The 20,423-nt window shown below is 38.4% G+C and overlaps 1 protein-coding gene across 8 annotated transcripts in view; it reads right to left on the bottom strand.

Moving 5' to 3' along the window:
- SLAIN1 (SLAIN motif family member 1) overlaps window positions 1-20,423 on the bottom strand; it is a 63,925-nt gene that overhangs the window by 8,594 nt on the left and 34,908 nt on the right. For all 8 annotated transcript variants that reach the window (XM_036250187.1, XM_036250188.1, XM_036250189.1 and 5 more), the window contains 3 exons: window positions 7,430-7,579; window positions 5,018-5,359; window positions 606-761 (listed from right to left, as the gene is read on the bottom strand). In XM_036250187.1, the coding sequence (XP_036106080.1) occupies window positions 606-761; window positions 5,018-5,359; window positions 7,430-7,579 (648 nt within the window). The remainder of the gene's footprint in view (window positions 1-605; window positions 762-5,017; window positions 5,360-7,429; window positions 7,580-20,423) is intronic.

Here is a 20,423-nt window from a genome sequence, read left to right as displayed (position 1 = left end):
AACTACCCATATAGACAGCATGTGCAGGAATGGTGAGGGGCACCTGGAACCATCACACCCCTTGAAAAAGTAAAACCATGAACACCAGACTGAACACTCATTGCACTATTTGTTGCTGGGTAAAACACAGAAAATGAATGACAGACTGTGTGGTAAGCTACAATGGAGTAGGTAAATACTACTTTAGACACACTAAAATATAACTGCTTTTGGGGGGAAGCCGTGAACTGGTGAAAAACAATAGACAAAAGAAGAAGTGTGTTTTCGTCAGAGTAAAGGTATCGAGTTGACAGAAAGAGGCAGATCTATAAAGAAAATAGATTTTATATGATAAGTAGGCAAATTAATCACCATTTAATGCTTCTACTGCTATCCTTGGATATAAAGGACTACATATAATTTACTGACTTTTAATTGTTAACATAGGCACCGGTAAAAATACTACTCAACTTTAATGTGGGGGGAGGGGGGAGTCACAAGACAAGGAGAAAAGTTTCCTGTAGTATTTCCAAGAGAAAAAGAAGAAGAAATGGAATAGTAAGATACTTGTCTAATGGTTTACAACTAATTAAAAATTACCAAAAAACTAAAATTGTTGGACTTACTACAAGACTGTATTCTTGAAATCCCATTTGCAGCCCCGTGCAGGCTGGAGTCGAAGCTCTGACTGGTCCGCACGGTGACCGGAGAACTGACGTTGCTGCTGACAGCCGTCGTACTCGGCATCCGAGCCAGGTTGGGCATACTTCTTCGGAGCTTGTCTGGAAGGGAAAACATCTTTACTGGGTTCAAAATCACAAATTTTATGCCTACTACAATACTAGCTTTCAAAAGTACATTCAAACATAAATCATAGTTTGCTCAATGACAAATAAAAATTATCATGTACATTATGAATTATAAAACATTAATGGAATTAACTTTCTGTATAGGAAAACACACTCAGTATCTCCAGAAAGGTTCCACCAAATAAACTATTTTTTAAAAAAATGAGTTCTGTAAAAAGAGGTAGGGATTAAACAATTATCTATTGGTTCATATGCAGTAAGTGAATAAAATTGTGTCTAAGTGAGGTTAGAACATATTCTCACAGCCATTTGGTTTTTAAAAACTCTAGAAATTGTTACGTGTTAATAAAAACACTGGATCTTTTGCTAGCACATCATAATGGAAGAAATTATTAAAATTAAAACTTGAGATGTTTTGAGAAATCCACTGATCACATCAACGTGACCATATAACTTCTGAAAAGTTTTAGTTATCATGAGTATGCCACCAAACCTTTGGAGGTTTGAAAAGGAGAATGCTTCCATTTCTTTCCCCCTGCTAAGTACATCTTCTGCCACTTAGGGGCAGCAGAGTGTCAGGCAAAGATCTCAGTGTTGCAAGATTGCAACTGCCTAGTTTTCTCTTTATCAATACACCCTCTACACACCAAAATAAAGGAAAAAGAAAAGAAACACTAAAATATGTATATTCAGGTCACTCAAGCTCAGGAAACAAAGGCTATATTTAAATACTAAGCCAAAACCCATGCAAGTACAAAAAGGACTCATTTCTTTGTGTTTCACACACAGGTCCTTCTATATTACTTAGATCTGTTCATTGTAGCTCCGTCCAGAAAGCCACCTAATCCAGAAATCTACCGAATTTCCTAAAATTCACCTGTGTTTTTCACCCTTGACTCCAATTCCTCCTAATTCTGCCTCATAAATATCCACTCCTTCGGACATCATTATCACTCACATTTTCACAAAATCCTCTTAATTGATCACCTATGCACCCCATCTTGTTCCTCCAACCCATCTTCCATATAGCCAGTTCCATTCTTCCTATTACTCTCCCCCACCTTCATCTGAAAGTTCACGCTCCCAAGCATGGCCTAGAAGAGACTCTTCAAGGTATCAGCCCTATATACATACTTCTCCAGCCTTACCTCCTGCTGCCCTTGTCTCTCAGCCCACTGTCCAACCACTGTGGACAAAGGAAGCCCCAAATACTCCACACTCCCGTACCTGTGAGCATGCTGGTCCCCCACTAGGACACCATCCCCACTCTGAACGACCAAGGGAACAAGGACGTATTGTGTATACACTACATGTCAGGTGCTCTGGAAGATGCTGGGGATACCACAGTGTGTTAGACAGATACAGTCCTCAGCTTGCACTGAGTTTATAGTATAGACCATGTTTCTCAATCTATTTTTCCATATCCATCCTAAGGAGGAAAATTTAACATTAAATTTAATTTCTCTCAAATAAGACATTAAATATATTTTTTTAAAATAGCATTTTAAAAGATTGGGTTGAACTTTGGAGAACCACAAATAACTATGGGTTTTTTTTCACACATTCCAACTCTATTTGATTTTTTTTCCCTCACCCAAGGACACTTTTGCATTTATCCTAAGATAGAGCAGGAGGGAGAGAGAAAGGAAGAGAGAAACAACGATGTGAGAGAGACACATCAACTGATTGCCACCCACACTACCGCAACCGAGGCCGGGAACAAACTACAACTGAGGTACATGGCCTTAGTGGGAACTGAACCCGAGACTCTTTGGTCCGTGGGCCAACGTTATAACCACTGAGCCAAACTGGCCAGGGCTCTATTTGATATATTAATCTTTATTAATATATACCGTAAAACACTAATCAGAACTCACCACTCTGTAAGATTTAGTCATTTTTATATCTGGCAAATTACTCCAAATGTGCTTCTTTTCATTCTAAGATCCCTAGAAATATTACAACTTTTAAGAGCTGTCTCTTTTCAACCTAGGTTACCAAAGCAATAAACATAAGTAACACACTTCTGGTTTATTTTTAATTATTTTAAAGTGCATCAATGATTTAACAATTATTTTCTCCTATCTATATTATTTTGGTACTTTAGAAAACTCTTTGATAGGTAAGTTTCAGTTACCATTCTTATTTCACAATTTTGTTCAAATAATATCCCATGGTAACAAATGAAGGCTCTGATATCCAAGTCATATGTCAATAAAAGCTTTTTGTTTTTTTTATTTTTTTTTTTATTTATTTTTTTTTTTTTTATCCTCACTCGAGGATATTTTTCCATTTTTTGTACAGATAGCATGGGAGGGAGAGAGAGGAAGGGAGAGAGAGAGAGAAACATCGACGTGAAGGGACACATCAAGTGGCTGCCACCCGCACGACCAACCAGGGCCGGGGACAAACTGCAACCGAAGTACATGCCCTTAGCGGGAACCGAACCCGGGTCTCTCCGGACCGCAGGCCAACGCTCTAACCGCTGAGCCAAACTGGCCAGGGCGCTTTTTGTTTTTTTTAAAGGCAGTGGTTGGGGCGAGACAACCTTTATTCGCTGTCTTCACCACTTTTACTCTTGCCAATGTAACAGTCATCATTTCCTTAGTTTGGGAGAATATAGACCAGATGGTGTGGTGAAATCATACCTAAGTTTTCTAAAAGAGAGATATTTTGTTCACAGTTTATGGCCAGTAAAGTCGATGGTTAGAGCCATGAGAAACCTGTATAAGCCCTGGGTGGCAGGCAGGACTGGAACGCAGGGTCTCCTGGTGCATTAGAAGTCAATGCAGCAAATTGTGATTGTATCCCATTTCCTTTGTAGGGAACCAGACCTTTTAGGAACCATACAACTACCAGCCAGACACTAGGCGGTGATGGGCTCCCCTTTCCTTACACGGAGTCAGCACAGGTTCAGGGACATCTGATCCTTTTCACAATGGTATTTAATGTACGTTAAAACCACTTTTCTAAGGTCGGACAGTGATCCCATTTGACAATACTAATCAAGATGCAGAGCTAGCATCTGCTTGACGACTGGGATGTGATGTTCTCCGACACCTGACAACAAGCCCTTCAGAGGAAGGACATTGGGTGCTCCCTCCCTCAACTGTAAAATAAGGCTGTGACTGTCACTGGGCATATGGGATATGTTGTCTGATATTATTATAAGGCTCTATAAATTAGTCATTAGGACATTCTTTAGCTGCCACTATTTTCTTTCAAATCTGAAGGTACAAAAAGAAATTATGACTAAAATTTTCAATATTTTCAAATTACCTCTCAGTTAGCATTAATGACACACATACACAAAAAGAAAGGGTAAAAACTAAATACATGGTGACAGATGATCACAAATATGATTTATATTTAGCTTTGCAATGTTATAAAAGTACCTCCTCGAGCACTTCTGTCCCCAGCTTGGAGATATGATGCTACATCATCAAAAGCTATACTGTATAAATATGGTTTGCTTGTCCGTATTACATGGATTTGTGTGTCACTGGTCATTAATACAAAAACATACCAGGCATAGAATATTACATGACTGTTCTCCCTATAGTTTGTTGGAAGTCAAGGAGTGTAACTCCTGAGAGCGGATGAAGGAAGACAAATGAAGAGAAAGACAGAAAAATACACAAGAGGAGGATACATACTCCAACCACGTTGACATTAGGGCAGATCAACTTCCCATTAACATGCCAAATATCAGCCTCCATTGTCCTACTGCTACACAGATCTTAATTCTAAATGTCAGGATCAGAGGGAAAGACACATCCCAACTTCCCCTAAACTGGATGTGACAAACAGCATCCTCTCCAAGCAGCACTGTCCCCACCCCGCTACCCATCCACCACTCTGTGCTAAGAGCACGTAGTCAGAGGCTGAGGCTGGGGGAAAGGTGAGAAAAGGTGAATTAGTGCCCCGGGCTCCACGGAGGTCCACCAAGAGCCCCCAGCTGGCACAACCTTGCCCATCCCACAGCTGAAGGAGCAACATCAGGATGCTCCCATTTATGGCTCATCCTGTGCCAGCTACCTTACGTGGTGTTCTTGAAGCCCTAAGTCTATAAATCTGGGACATGTCATCAGAAGTCGGCCAATGACAGATTTAAATTTAGACCAAACTGACAAAATCTTGACAATGTACTTAATAAATCTGAGAAATGTTTACCTACTATTCACGTTGATCTTGAGGCCATTTAATACCAAAAGGGCACCGTCACCTACCTCCATTGGTCCTGTTTGGTTGCTGGTCTGGAGTCTGGGTTTGAGGTGAATAACACTGTTGCTGCTGGTAATTATTTGAAGGGAAATACTGGGAACTGGGGCTCCTCCGACATTCCCGAATGCTGGAGAAAGTCTGTGAATGGGGAATCCCTCTTTGGAAAGGTAAACATCTTGGAAGACGAGGCTGAGGTGGTGGCAAATGATCAAATTCTTCCTCATCCTCTAGACTGAATCGATCATATTCTTGGTCACTACATGTCCCCTTTTTTCCTGAACTCAGTGACACACTGGAACTGTGTCTTGACACAGATGCTGAAGTGGAAGCATAATCTTGCCTGAGACCTATAAAACAGCAAGAAATAGTACTATCTTAAGAGACTTTTCAATCTATCAAAAATTAAGTTCAAATATTAGAGGAAAATCTGTGCCCTATGACGTAAACCGGAGACCCATGATCTTGTTTAGTTTATTAAATCCCAATGTAAGAGATACATTTATCTATCAAACAGACATCCTGTTTTGCAAAAAGATTGCCCCAATTGCAGTGAAGATTATAGTACACACTACTATCATTCATCAATGTCTGCCAGTTTCCCCAAATGATCCCTTCTGAACTCCGAGGAGAGGTACTTAGGAAGGCTGCTTGAGAAATACTATTCATCATCATGATAAATCATTTGCTAGGAGGTAGACAATTGGCATAATCAAAGCTCTGCCCAAGTAGGAACTCCTGAGGCTCCTCACCCCGACTCTCAAGGTCAAAGTCAAGTCCAAAGCCAGTGGTACAAATATTTTCTAACAAGGTCACCTCTCTTTTATTCTTTTTGTCATGTATATTATTTTTTTCAAAGCATACTGACACTTCAATAACGCAATGGTTTTGGGTCATCCTAAATGATAACCATCTAAAAACAGTCAAACTGTAAGTTTCTAGTTATTCATCTCATTGTACTACCACAATTTTTTTTTAAAGTAGTCTATCCTTAACTACTTCACTTCTGAAAACTGACATCCAGTCTTTTAGACATAGAGATGTAGAGTTACTGTTAGTTTACTGTGACTAAAAATGACCAAAAAACTCACTTTTACCCTCAAAATGTATCTTATTAAATTCTGCATAAGTATTACCATGTTTCTCATAGTAGCCTTGACTAATTCTGAAAGCAGGAAACTGTGATGCTTAAATGATACTTGGCTGTTGCTACTTTTGTTGGCCTAAAAGATAAGTGCGAAACAGCCTCGCCCAGCTCCGTGATCCACAGCTTGTTGTGCCTTTTTATGCCATGAATATCCTCGAAGTGCTCACTCCCGGATAATTTATTGTAACTTGATTGCAGAACCAGGGATAAACTGCCCCATTTTCAATGATCTTCTCTTCCATAATTATTTATTCTGAGAAGTATATCAATGCATTTTAACTGAATTTTCATTAAGAAAACTATAGACCCACATGCAGTTCTAAGAAATAATACAGAGAGAGTTCCTTTGTGCACTTTGCCCAGTTTCCCCCAATGATAATAGTTTGCAAAATTATAGAATAAAATGACAACCAGAATACTGGCAGTGATACAAACCCAGTTTTACTCATGTATGTATGTGTGTATGTATCAGAATGAGTTTTATATAGGTTTATCACCTGTAGGATCAAGTGCCGACCACCAGTGTCAAAATACTGAACAAATAGTTCCAAACCCCCAGCAATCCCTTGTGCTGCCCTTCTATAACCATATCCACCTCCCTCCTGAGACCCCACACCCTATCCCTAACCCAGAAAAATCACTAATCTGTCCATTTCTAAGATTTTGTCATTCCAAAATGTTATATATATGAAACTATATAGTATACAATCTCTTGGGATGATCTTTTTTCACTGAGCATAATTCCTTGGAAATTCATCCAAAACACTGTATGAATCAATGGTCGTTCCTTTTTGCTGGTGAGTAGTGCTCCACAATGTGGAGGCACCACTGTGGGATTAAGCATTCACCTACTGAGATGTTGAAGTTCAGTCCAGGCTTTGGCTATTAGAAATAAAGTTGCTGTAAACACTCAGTACAGGTTCTGTGTGAACACAAACTCCCACTGCTCTGTGAAAAAACACCCGAGAGAAACGTGCTGGGCTTGTGGAAATCACGTCTGGTTTTTAAGAAACGGACACACTGTTTCTGCAGTGGCGATCGGGCAACGGTCTTCATATCCCTGCATTTCGATCAGACCTTGTCCTAACACCTAACAATGCTCGTGAGAATGTGAGAAGCAGTAACTGCCCCCCTACCAAGTAGGACAGTATCACAGAAAGAATCTAATTGTTTGCCCACTACCTGGGAAGAAATACCTGCAAACTCCCCATGTCCTTATGTTTCAAGTAGAAGCCTCTAGTTCAAAAAGTTTTCTAGTCTAAAAAGAACGTACTTTCTTCTTGCAGACGAGCCATGATCTGCACGTCAGTGAGGTCCTGTAACTTATATCCCATGGAGATAGAGTCATCCTCCAGTTCTGAAGTACTCAGCTCACTGTCTATAGATGACTGGGGACTGAGCGGGGAGCCCCTGGAAGTGTAACCTAAAAAAAAAAAAGACATACTTTTATTTAGTCTAAAGAACAGATATTTATGTTTTATAATTCATGTTATCAACAATCAGCAGATTTTGTCCTGTTTTTATGTCACCAAAAAGTGACCAATATAAACTGTAAAGAAGATAGATTTCCTTTTTTACCACAAAGAAAGAAAATCATTAATGCTAAAATCTGCATCTCATTAGATAAGAATATATCTAAAGGCATTGTATAAGAATACATATCTATGTTCACTTCTAATTAGTAATCAGATATGCTTGTCTCATGAGTAATTAGTATATATTTTAAAATTAAATTTTAATCTGGTCTGGGTGTTTTTTTTTAACAGGTACAAACGATAGTGCTACAAATGAGTAAGAATACCGCAAGTAAAAGGAACACATAACACACAGAAGCATCTACACCGCCTTCGAAACTGAGAGCAGAGCAGTTGGGAGACTGGCAGTGGCTCGTGAAAGTGAAAAGGCAAAACGGCCCGAGACACGAGGACCAAGGAAGAATGGACCACGGGGGGAGCTGCGGGAACGGAATCACACCAGTGCTGAGACAGACAGGGAAATGGTGACACCTTCATCCCACAAAAAGCTACCAGGTCTATTTTCTGTGTAGCCCTGGCTGCATAAAAAGCTACCAGAAAAAATAAAACTTAGAACAAGATATAAAATCCTTATATTCTTGGCTCATAATAAAAATGCCTGAACTGTGTTTGACATTTCATGTTAAGAGCACACCAGGCACCTGGAAACACGTGGACTATGCACATATACTTTGGCTGACTAGGAAGACCACCGCCTACACTCAGTGGAGAGCAGGTTCATGGTGTTCAGGTACAAATTAACCTTTTTTGCACCCAAAGTAAGTGTGCAGTGCAAACTCTCCATTGTGATATGATTACCCTCAGGCTTTTCCATGAAAGATGGATACTTAAGCTGTGTTTAGTAACTGAATGACAAAGCAAGCAGCTAGTCAAGAAGTTGAAACATTACCTGTTCTTTCAGGTGTTAGTATTGCTTTATTTGAGGTTTTAGAGAAGCTGGGAGTATTAATGCCATTGCTATAAGGGCTGAGTCTTGCAACAGGACTATAAGGAAAAGCCAGTGAGACATTTGAAGAGAAGAGACTCCGCCATCGGCTAGCTGTCACAGAAGCAGAAAATAAACAGCAGCAGTTAGCGACAGGGAAGCAGATGTTGACTTGTCAGGGGGAGAAAGGGAAGAGGTTACAAAAACAAAAACATGAAAAGACAAAGCAACTTTTCATAAGAATATTTTAACTTCCATTTCTCTTGGGGAAAATATGTTTAAAAAGGCATTTGTGAATTAGGGTCACATTTACACCTCCTTTAAGAAAAAGTAAATCAGTCTCACCTCAATTAAAGCCAATATGCTTGTATAACAATGAAAATTTGCTTTGAAAAATTCAAAGACACTTATAATCTTTAGAAATTGTGGGAAATGTTCTTGATGTTAACTATACCCAATCCTATAATTTTCCTAAAATCTTCAATTAATATCAGAAAACATTGATCAAAAAATGTTACAGAAACTTGTTCTTTAATTATGGAAGAAACTTAAAGTGACTATTGTGTTTCTGAATGGCCTTGAGTCCAAAACAAGATTTACACAAAAAAAGGATACAAAATCACAGAAGGGTATATACAGCAAAATTTATGCCAAAATTTTTATGGCAGTATAGAAACTAATTGGTGATCTACTGTTTTTTTTTCTTTTTATAAAAATATTTTCCAAATTTCCATTTGAACATACACTCTTCCTACAACATTTAAAGGTAGACCTTATACATATTACTACTTTAATACTATAAGATAAGGAACAAACCAGAATTTTACCTGCAATGGGCAGATAATCTCATTCTAACATTATCTCACCTGGCTAAGTAATGTATTCCTCTCCTCCAAAATTACTCAGCCCTTGCTATTTCTAAGTTCTTGGGATCATGAAAAAGATCACAGACTATAAAAACTTGAGCAAGTCACACCAACATCACTTCCTCTTCTTTCAAGGGATACAAATTACTGCACTAGTCAAAATCCGCTTTCCTAAAAAGCAATCTTTTAGACATATACTCAACAGGATGAGAAGAAATAAATAAAAAATATAAATGAGGGTAAACTTCACATTTAAGCAATAGATAGGTTTTTATTTGCTGGAAATTTGATAAAACCTGAAGAAAAACATAAAAAGGATTGCTTTGAAATGTATTCCCCAAATCACTTTTAATGAGCAATGCTAATGAACACACAGTTGAAAGTGTTTAAAAATGAGCAGCAGGGTGGAAAGAAAGAAACTATGGGATGTAGTTTGTCAAGAAAATAATCAGCTCTAAAACTGGGATTTCTAAGATCCTTGCAAAATATCACCAAGGTTATTTAAAAGAGCAAAATGTTTCCTTTTACTTCAGCAAGCTTCGAGATTTAAGTACCATCCCTTTACAACAACTACATAAAAAAATATCTTTTCCTCACGTAGGTAAAAGAACTAGACAAGGGGCGTCTACATTCACAATGATTACGCTTTCGGCATTTGGAAGCTGCATGAAGGGGACACTGCCAGGAAGCCTAAGTCCTAATTGACCCCAGTCATGTCACTTATTCAGTATGTCATTAACTGTGGTTAAGCAGCTCTTCCCAACCTGAGCCAGAGCAGAGCCATGCAGAGTGACACTCTCAGCTCCGTAATTCCTAGATATGTAAATCCAATCCCTAAATACATTGAAATAGGGCTTACTAGGCAACACACACTTGGTAGCTGTTGTCACATCGTCCATCTCTATTACTCGAAGTTTCTCATTAAAAATTCTGTGTGAAAAGAAATCAATAGTTCTTTGTGACTGTTAACTTGCTTAACAGATAATGTTATTTTATACCAGTTTGATCCTTCGCCAGGCAAATTACAGTGACTGCGTGTTCTCACCCACAGATGCCGGCAACAACGCATCCCAAGTAAACAGCATTCATTACCCTGCACAATAACTACTGTGACCCAGCCTCCCTGCACAATAGCACAGTGATTGTGGCTATGACAGCAAGATCCCAACTAAGCACACAATTACCATCTATTGCAAGAAAGAATGCTCTGCATTGTCCTTTGGTGTGAGGCTTTTAAGAGGGAGGAGGATTATTGTGGAGGCGAGCTATCAAAGCAGCCACGCTACATTAGTGCCCAAGGTTGCAGTGGAGGAGAGAAGGAAGCGGAAGCCCTCACATCCTACTTATTCTTCGCTATGTAGCTGAAGATTGTAACAGAAAGCACGTTTATCGAAAATAAAACAAAAACAACTTTTCATAAGGCAATTTATGTTTTGCAATCAATTAATTTAATGTATTTTTTAATATATATATATATAAGGATGTTAAATTTTTTGAGAGGTTCCATGATGATCAGAATGACCACAAGAAAGAAAACTTTGCTAAAAGAGAAAATGGATGATGAACTCCTGAGCAACAGTTATGTTTCCCTATACTCCTACTCCAAAGTTCTAGCTATAAAATAAAGAGCTTCTCATATTTGGAAGTGGTATGGGCTATATATATGTATTTTTCATTTAACTGCAACCCCTACAATAGATATAATGATACACTGATTAAACGTCATATTATACTTGGCAAGGTTTTCTTTCCCACATGCCATAATTTTTTTTTTTTAATCCTCACCAGAGGATATTTTTCCATTGATTTTCAGATAGAGTGGGAAGGAGGGAGTGGGGAGGGAAGAAGGGAGAAAGGGGGAGAGAGAGAGAGAAACATCGATGTGAGAGAGATACATCGATTAGTTGCCTCCTGCATGCCCCAACCAAGACCAGGGGTCGAGTCACAACCGAGGTACATGCCCTTGACCAGAATTAAACCCACGACTCTGGTCCGCAGGCCATCGCTCCAGTTGCTGAACCAAACCAGCCAGGGCCCATCTGCCTTAAATTAAACTGCCTCCCAGAACACTCCTTTCTGTACACTCTCCATAGTTCTACTGTAACTTCCCTAAGACACTTGCCACCTCCCACCAGATGACCGCAATCTGGTCCTCCGTGAACTCTCAACCACAGCACTGCCCTCACCAAGCCTTTTCTGAACACCACTGCCAAAGTTTTGTTAGTTGCATCCTATTTTAACTGTTATTGTCTTCCATTAAAGTTCTACAGTGGCTTTTCATCAAATACAAGATCTGAAAGGTACTGTAGATCACCTCACTAGCACCTTGATCCACTGCCACGTATCCCATGTCCACCCCTAGAGTGTTCCCGAAACTTCCCTGTTAAGAATTACACTCATAGCCCTGGCCGGTTTGGCTCAGCGGTTAGAGCGTCGGCCTGCGGTCCTGAGAGACCCGGGTTCGGTTCCCGCTAAGGGCACGTACCTCGGTTGCAGTTTGTCCCCGGCCCTGGTCGGTTGTGCGGGTGGCAGCCACTCGATGTGCACCTTCACGTCGATGTTTCTCTCTCTCTCTCTGTTCCTCTCTCTCCCTCCCACTCTACCTGAACAAAAAATGGAAAAATGTCCTCGGGTGAGGATAAAAAAATAAAATAAAATAAAAGAATTACACTCATATTGGTTAGACTTTCTACTTTGCTTCATTTGCCTAACGAGCATTTTCTAGTAAGATAAATGTTATAAATTACTAGGTTGTGCAATTATCTTAAAAAAAAAAAAAAAAACTGAGTCAAAGGTCTAATAATTTATTTTTTATACATCTTCAAAGTTGCATGCCTGAAAAATAGCAACATATCTATGTAGTTATTCTTGTACATCATTAAGTAAGGTATTACCCTCCAAAACTGATTTGATACATGCTCTGGTGATGATAATATCAAGGGATGAAAAAAATCACTTGTATGTTTAATAAAGAATCTAAATTTCTTTAATTCTCCACACTGAAAATTATTCTTTTGGCCACAAAAAAAGTTACAAGAAAATGATATCCCTACCATGTCTTGATCATCTTTGCCTAGACTCATAGTAAATACAATAAATATTCAAATGTTTAGCGTATCTAGGTTCCCACAGATGATCAAAATCAAATTTAAGAAAGCAGTATATAATTTACATACAAAGAAAGTAATTGATTTAATTAAAATTTTATCAAAAAGTCAGCAATGCATCAAGCTAAAAGAGTTCAAAAATAAAGCTACACTATAACATACTCTAAAAACAACTGTTTTCACTCTTCTCACTATAGAAACAGCCAGTTCGAAGGCTAAAGGAGTTCCAGGCCAGCAAACCAGCACTGCAAGAAACGCTAAAGGCACTTCCTTAAGAAGAAGAAATATAGAGAAAGGAACACAGACATAAAGAAAAAAATGGCATTAAATAAGTACATATCAATAATAACCTTAAACGTAAATGGATTAAATGATCCAATCAAAAGACACAGGCTAGCCAAATGGCTCAGAAAACACGACCCACATATATGCTCTCTACGAGAGACCCACCTCAAAACAAAAGATTCACACAGGACAAAAGTGAAGAGATGGAAAAAAATATCCCATGAAAATGGAAATTTAAAAAAACAAAAAACAGGGGTAACAATACTCATATCTGATAAAATAGATTTCAAAATGAAGGCCATAACAAGAGACAAAGAAGATCACTACATAATATTAAAAGGATTGATCCAACAAGAGGATATTACCCTGGTAAACATATATGCCCCCATTTAGGAGCACCAAATTATATTTTAAAACTTCTGGAAAACTTTAAGGGAGAGTTTAAAATCAGCAATAAAATCATAGTAGGGGACGTTAACACTCCATTAACATCACTGGATAGATCTTCTAGAAACAGAGTCCCTAAATGATGCACTGGATCAGGTGGATTTAATTGATATTTACAGAACATTTCACCCCAAAGTTGCAGAATATAGATGTTCTCAAGTGTATATGGAACATTCTCAACTATAGGCCACATGTTAGGACACAGACTAAGTCTCTAAAGTTCAAGAAGATTAAAATCATATCAAACATCTTCTCAGATCACAATGGCATGAAACGAGAGATCCGTTACAATAAAAACACTCAAAAACATTAAAATACCTGGAGGCTAAATAACATGTTATAAAAAAATAAATGGGTTACCTATAAGATCAATAAAGAAATCAAAAACTTCCAGAAACTAATGAAAGTGAACATACACCACCACAAAAATCTATGGGACACAGGAAAAGCAGTCCTGAGAGGAAAGTGCATACATAGCATTTCAAGCCCACCTCAAGAAATAACAACAAAACGTGTCTACTAAATTATCTAACCCTACAACTCAAAGAATTGGAAAGAGAACAAAAAGAAAAATCCAAAGTAGAAGGAAAATAATAATAAAGGTCAGAGTTAAAATAAATGACACAGAGACTAACAAGAAAAAAAAACAACAATACTAAAGATCAATGAAACCAAGAGTTGGTTCTTCGAAAAGTTAAGCAAGACTAATGAACCTTTATTTAGCCAGACTCACCAAGAAACAGAGAGGACCCAAATAAATAAAATCAGAAATGAAAGAAGTGAAGTAACAACTAACAGCCTAGAAATACAAAGGATTGTAAGAAAATACTATGAACAATTATATGCCAACAAATTCGACAACTTAGGCAAAATGCACAAAGTCCTAGAATCATACTATCTTCCAAAACGTGACCAGGAAGAGTCAGAAAACCTGAACAAACCAGTAACAACTAAGAAAATTGAAAGAGTAATCAATAAATTTCCATCAAACAAAGGCCCTGGTCCAGACAGCTCCACAGAGGAGTTTTACAAAACATTTAAAGAAGAACTAACACCTATTTTCCACAAACTGTTTAAAAAACTTCATAAGAAAGGAAGACTTCCAAGTTCTTTTTATGAGGACAACATAATCCTAATTCCAAAACCAGATAAACACACTACAAGAAAGAAAATTACAGGCCAATATTTCCCTGATGAACATAAATGCCAAAAATCCTCAACAAAATATTAGCAAATCAGATCCAGCAATATATTTAAAAAATTATTCATCACAACAAAGTGGGATTTATACCAGGGATGCAAGGCTTGTACAATATTCGCAAATCAATAAATGTAATATGACACATAAACAAAATGAAAGATAAAAATCATATGATCATATTAATAGATGCTGAAAAAGCTTTTGACAAAATCCAATACCCATTTTTTATAAATATTCTCTGAAAAGTGGGACTAGAGGCTCATACTTCAACATAATAAAGGCCATATATGACAAACTTACAGCCAACATCATATACAACGGGCAAAAGCTAAAAGCATTTCCCTTAAGAAAAGGAACAAGGCAGCTATGTCCGCTTTCGCCACTCTTATTCAACATAGTACTGGAAGTCTTAGCCACAGTGATCAGACAAGAAGAGAAAACAAAAGGCATCCAAATTGGAAAGGAGGAAGTGAAACTGTCATTATTCAGATAACAAGATACTATACATAGAAAACCCTAAAGAATCCACCAAAAACTACTAAATTTAATAAATGAATTTGGCAAAGTAGCAGAATACAAAATTAACATCCAGAAATCAATAGCATTTTTATACACCAATAATCCATACACAGAAAGAGAAACTAAAAAATCAATCCCATTTACCATTGCAACAAAAATAAAATAAAATACCTAAGAATAAACTTAACCAAGGAGGTAAAAGACCTGTTCTCAAAAAACTACAGGACATTGAAAAAAGAAATAGAGGAACATTTTAAAAAGTGGAAGCATATACCATGTTCATGAATTGGAAGAATCAATATCATTAAAATGTCCACACTACCCAAAGCAATCTATAAATTCAATGCAATCCCTATTAAACCACCAATGGCATATTTCACAAATCTAGAGCAAATACTCTCAAAGTTCATGTGGAACCAAAAAGACCCCATATAGCCACAGCAATCTTGAAAAAGAAGAATAAAGTTGGAGGGATCACAATACCGGATATCAGGTTACACTACAAAGTCATTGTAATCAAAACAGCCTGGTACTGGCACAGGAACAGGCATATAGATCAATGGAACAGAACAGAGATGCCAGAAATTAACCCAAGACATTATGCTCAATTAATATTTGATGAAGGTGGCAAGAGCATACAACGGAGTAAGTCAGTCTCTTCAATAAATGGTGTTGGGAAAATTGACAGGTACGTGCAAAAAAATGAAACTACACCACCAACTTACACCAGACACAAGAATAAACTCAAAATGGATATAAGACTTAAATGGCAGTTGTGAAGCCATAAAAATCCCAGAAGAAAATGTAGGCAGCAAAATCTCAGACATCACATGTAGCAGAATTTTCACTGATATATCACCAAGGGCAAGAGAAAGGAAAATAAACTCATAAATGAGACTACATCAAACTAAAAACATTCTGCTCAACAAAAGAAACCAGCATCAAAATGAAAAGGGAACCCAGTGTGTGGAAGAACATACTTACCAACAATATATCAGATAAGGGGTTAATTTCCAAAATATATAAAGTACCTATACAACTCAACAAATGAAGACAACAATCCAATTTAAACATGGGCATATATGTATAACACGGACAATAGTGTGGGGAAGGTGGGAGGGGCGCAGGATTGAAGAGGAAGGGGTCAATGGGGGGAAAAAAGGGGACATCTGTAATACATTCAACAATAAAGTTAAAAAAAAAAAAAAATGGGCAGAGGACCTGAGTAGACACTTCTCCCAAGAGTACATACAAATGGGCAAGAGACATAAAAAATTCTCAACATCACTAATCATCAGAGAGATGCAAAGTAAAACAACTATGACATATCACCTCACACCTGCCAGAATGGCTGCTATCAACAAATCATCAAACAAGTGTTGGCGAGGGTGTGGAGGAAAGAGGACTCCAGGACACTGCTGGTGGGAATGCAGACTGGTGCAGCCACTATGGGAAACAATATGGTGTTTCCTCAAAAAATTAAAAATTGAACTGCTATTTGACCCAGTGATCCCATTTCTTGGAATATATCCTAAGAAGCCTGAAACACCAATCAGAAAGAATATATGTACCCCTATGTTCATAGCAGCGTTATTTATAATAGCTAAAATCTGGAAACAGACCAAGTGTCCATCAGTAAATGAGTGGATAAAAAAGCTGTGGTAGCCCTGGCCGGTTTGGCTCAGCAGTTAGAGTGTCGGCCTGTAGTCCAGAGAGACCCAGGTTCGGTTCCTGCTAAGAGTGTTGGCCTGCAGTCCAGAGAGACCCAGGTTCGGTTCCTGCTAGGGGCATGTACCTCGGTTGCGGTTTGTCCCCAGCCCTGGTTGGTCGTGCAGGTGGCAGCCACTCGATGTGTCCCTTTCACATCGATGTTTCCCTCTCTCTCTCTCTCTCCCTCCCACTCAAAAAATGGAAAAATGTCCTCAGGTGAGGATAAATAAAAAAAAGCTGTGGTATGTCTACACAATGAAAATGCAGTTGTAAAAAAAGAAAGATTTCTTAACCTTTGAGATTACATGGAGGGACCTGGAGAGTATTTTGCTAAGCAAAATAAGCCAGTCAGAGAAAGACAAGTATCACATAATCTCACTTATTTATGGAATATAATGAACAAAATAAGCTGACGAACAAAACAGATCCAGAGTCATGGAAGTAGGAAACAGACTTGACAAATCTCAGAAGAAAGGGGACGGGGGGCAGATAAACCAAAGAACTTACATGCATATATGCAAAACCAATGTACAAAGATAACAGTGCGGTGAAGGCAAGGGGGGATGGGAGCTGAGAGGATGGTGTCAATGGGGAAAAAAGGAGAAACATCTGTAATATTTTCAACAATAAAGATAAATTTTTTAAAAAGACAGATTCCACATATAAGTGAGATCTTAACAAAAAATAAAACAAAAACAAAAACTAAGCTCACAGAAACAGAGAACAGATTGCTAGTGGGTGAAGGTGTCAAAATATACAAACTTCCAGTTATAAATAAGTCCTAGGTATGTAATGTACAGCATGGTGACTATAGTTAATAATACTGTTTGGTATATTTGGAAATTGTTGAGAGTAAATCTTAAAAGTTCATATCACAAGGAAAAAAATGGGTAACTATGCATGCTGATAAATGTTAACTAGACTTATCATGGTGACTGTTTCATAATATATACAAGTATCAAATTATTATGTTGTACACCTGAAAATAATTTTATGTTATATGTCAATTATTTCTCAATTAAAAATAAATAAATAATGATACCTATTCTGCAAAAACAACAAAATAGAAACAGCCAGTTCAGTACCTGATGCACACAATGTCTGGCACACCAGACATTGAATGTGGTAAAAATCTCAACGACCTTACTTCAAACCATTCTACCATTCCTACCTTGACATCTAAATGATTTTGCCCAATTTCTTAAACCTACTATAATTTAGTATAATATCTCTGAAGACAAAGGTTAGTCTAGACATTTCAGCCCAGCTAGAGGCTCAATGAAGAAATATACCTGTAGGAAGCACTTTATACTTCCTAGTAGTATTAAGTTGTTGACCTTCATGCGTGTGAATCTTCTGGCTTCTAGCTAAATAATTTTATATGTACTACTAATGACTAGGACCTGTGATTGGGGTAACTGAGGCACCAAGATTAGACAGGAGTCACCATCTAGGATGAGCTAGTTCCTACAATGCTGGGGTGCAGAGTTAAAGTGAAGGGCTATAACGAGAACACTAGTTGGCAGTAAACTTGCAGGAAGGCAATACATTTTCCTCAAAGTCTTGAAATGTTACCGTTTCTTATCATCAAAGAGATTGTTCACAAACAGCTGGAAGTGTGTTTAGCGAAATTTCTATTAACTTTACTTGTCAATAACAGAACACCTAAGTTGGTCTGAGTTGAGTAAGGAAGTCCTGGAGGCCAGCACTCTTACTCTTTCTAGTGGCTCCTAACACTACAACCACATTTCTATTCAGGGTGCTAAGGTCTGAAAGTTTGTGCCCCCCACTTGTATGTTAAAATGCTAATCCCCAAAAATGATGGTGGAACCCTCATGAACGGGATTAGCGTCCTTAGTAAAGAGGCTCCACAAAGATCCACAGGCCCTTCTGCCACATGAGGATACAGTAAATAGTCTACACCCTCGAAGAGGACCCCCACCAGGCCATAGTAGCACCCTGATTTCAGACGTCCGGCCTCCAGATCTGTGAACAATAAATTTCCACTTTTTTTAAGCCAACCAGTGGTATTTTGTTATGGCAGCCAAAATAGACTAACACAGGGAAGTTATTCTAGAAAACAAGCCATACTTTACTTCTATCCTTTTTCTCCTTTCTCACTTAAGAATAAGACTCTAAAAGGCAAAATCGCAGCTCGCAGAGACTGTGGCTTACTCTGATTTGCCACATTCTATTCCCTGTCTCTCACGCAGAGCGGGTGATTTGGAATGAGCCCTCCGGAGGGGTGGAACAATCGCAGCAATGAGAAGAAATCAGTCTAAGGCAGTCTTATAAATGTTTTCTTCTTCGGTTTTGATTAAGTCAGATGAAAACTCATTAACAACAAATTTTAGATTAGGTTTACTAAAATTCACAGAACTTTCTAGATAATTCATAGTTTTGTATTGCCTTGCTCATGTCTCTCTTTTTGGCTACCCAAATTCATAATCTCCTTCACCATGCCCTACCCCAGATTCTGCCTTGAGGAAGTGGCCAACTATCATTTAAATCTTTGAAGTACCCCTGAGCCAAAAATAAAAAAGTGAAATACTCCAGAATGATTCAGAAACCTTACAGACCACATGCAGCATCCATTCAACATTTACCAACAGATACCAAAACAATAAAAAAATTAAAAGTCAGTCTCTAGTAGTTATCCAAATATCTTCCATGGATACACACAACACAGTTATTTCCCCGCTCGGCAGTCATTCTGGGAAATCTACCTGGCCCTAGGCTCCCACTTGGTCTTTAAAATTCACGTCTCACCCAGCCAGTGTGGCTCAGTGGTTGAGCACTGACCCATGCACCAAGAGGTCGCAAGTTCGATTCCCAGTCAGGACACATGCCTAGGTTGTGGGCCAAATCCCCAGTGGGGGGCATGCAGGAGGTAGCCAATCGATGTTCTCTCCCATCAATGTTTCTATCACTCTCTCCCTTTCCCTTCCTCTCTCAAATCAATAAAGACAAAATAAACAAATAAAATAAAATTCATGTCTATTCATTTGAGTAAGCACCCACCACGGTGACTACAAAGTACCAGATATTGCAGATAGCCGAGATGTGTAACATATGGTTGCTTTTCTCCCTTTCTTCCCATTTCTAAAGACCAGCTAATACAGAAGACAGGCAAGTAAGATATGAGTGTGACATCATATGGTAAGTGTAACAAAAGCACCATGAGGTACTCTCAGAGTGAAGTGAAGACAATGATTCATTTGGAGGGGATCCCAAGACTCCACTAGAAGACATTGTTTAACATGGTTCTTGAGTGCTGAGGAGCCTATCTTGCAGGGTACAATGCCACGCTAGACAGAAATAACACAGGAGAAGCCATGGAGGCATGAACAAGCAGTGCCTATTTAGGAACATGCAAATGTAGTGAGGAATGAAGCACAGGGTGCACATGAAAAGGGTTAGGGCTGGAGAGGTTGATAGGCTCGATCTCTGCCCTGTCATATACAGTAAAATCTCTAACATTCAATCAACGTTTTGACCTGGAGGAAAAAGGTTTTTATGAAGATGTCATAAATAGCCATATAGACAATGAACTAAATGGGTGGAGACAGGTAACTGAGAAACCAGTTTGAGGCTTCATAGCAGAGCTGATGAGACATCACAAGATAGTGAACTCAAGTATCCGCAGATCATTTGGTAAGAACATGTTAAGCT

This window comes from Molossus molossus, unplaced genomic scaffold (assembly GCF_014108415.1).
Source record: "Molossus molossus isolate mMolMol1 unplaced genomic scaffold, mMolMol1.p scaffold_m16_p_9, whole genome shotgun sequence".
Taxonomy (NCBI): domain Eukaryota; kingdom Metazoa; phylum Chordata; class Mammalia; order Chiroptera; family Molossidae; genus Molossus; species Molossus molossus.
The sequence above is the reverse complement of the archived record's forward strand: the minus strand, read 5'-3'. Positions and strand labels throughout refer to the sequence as shown.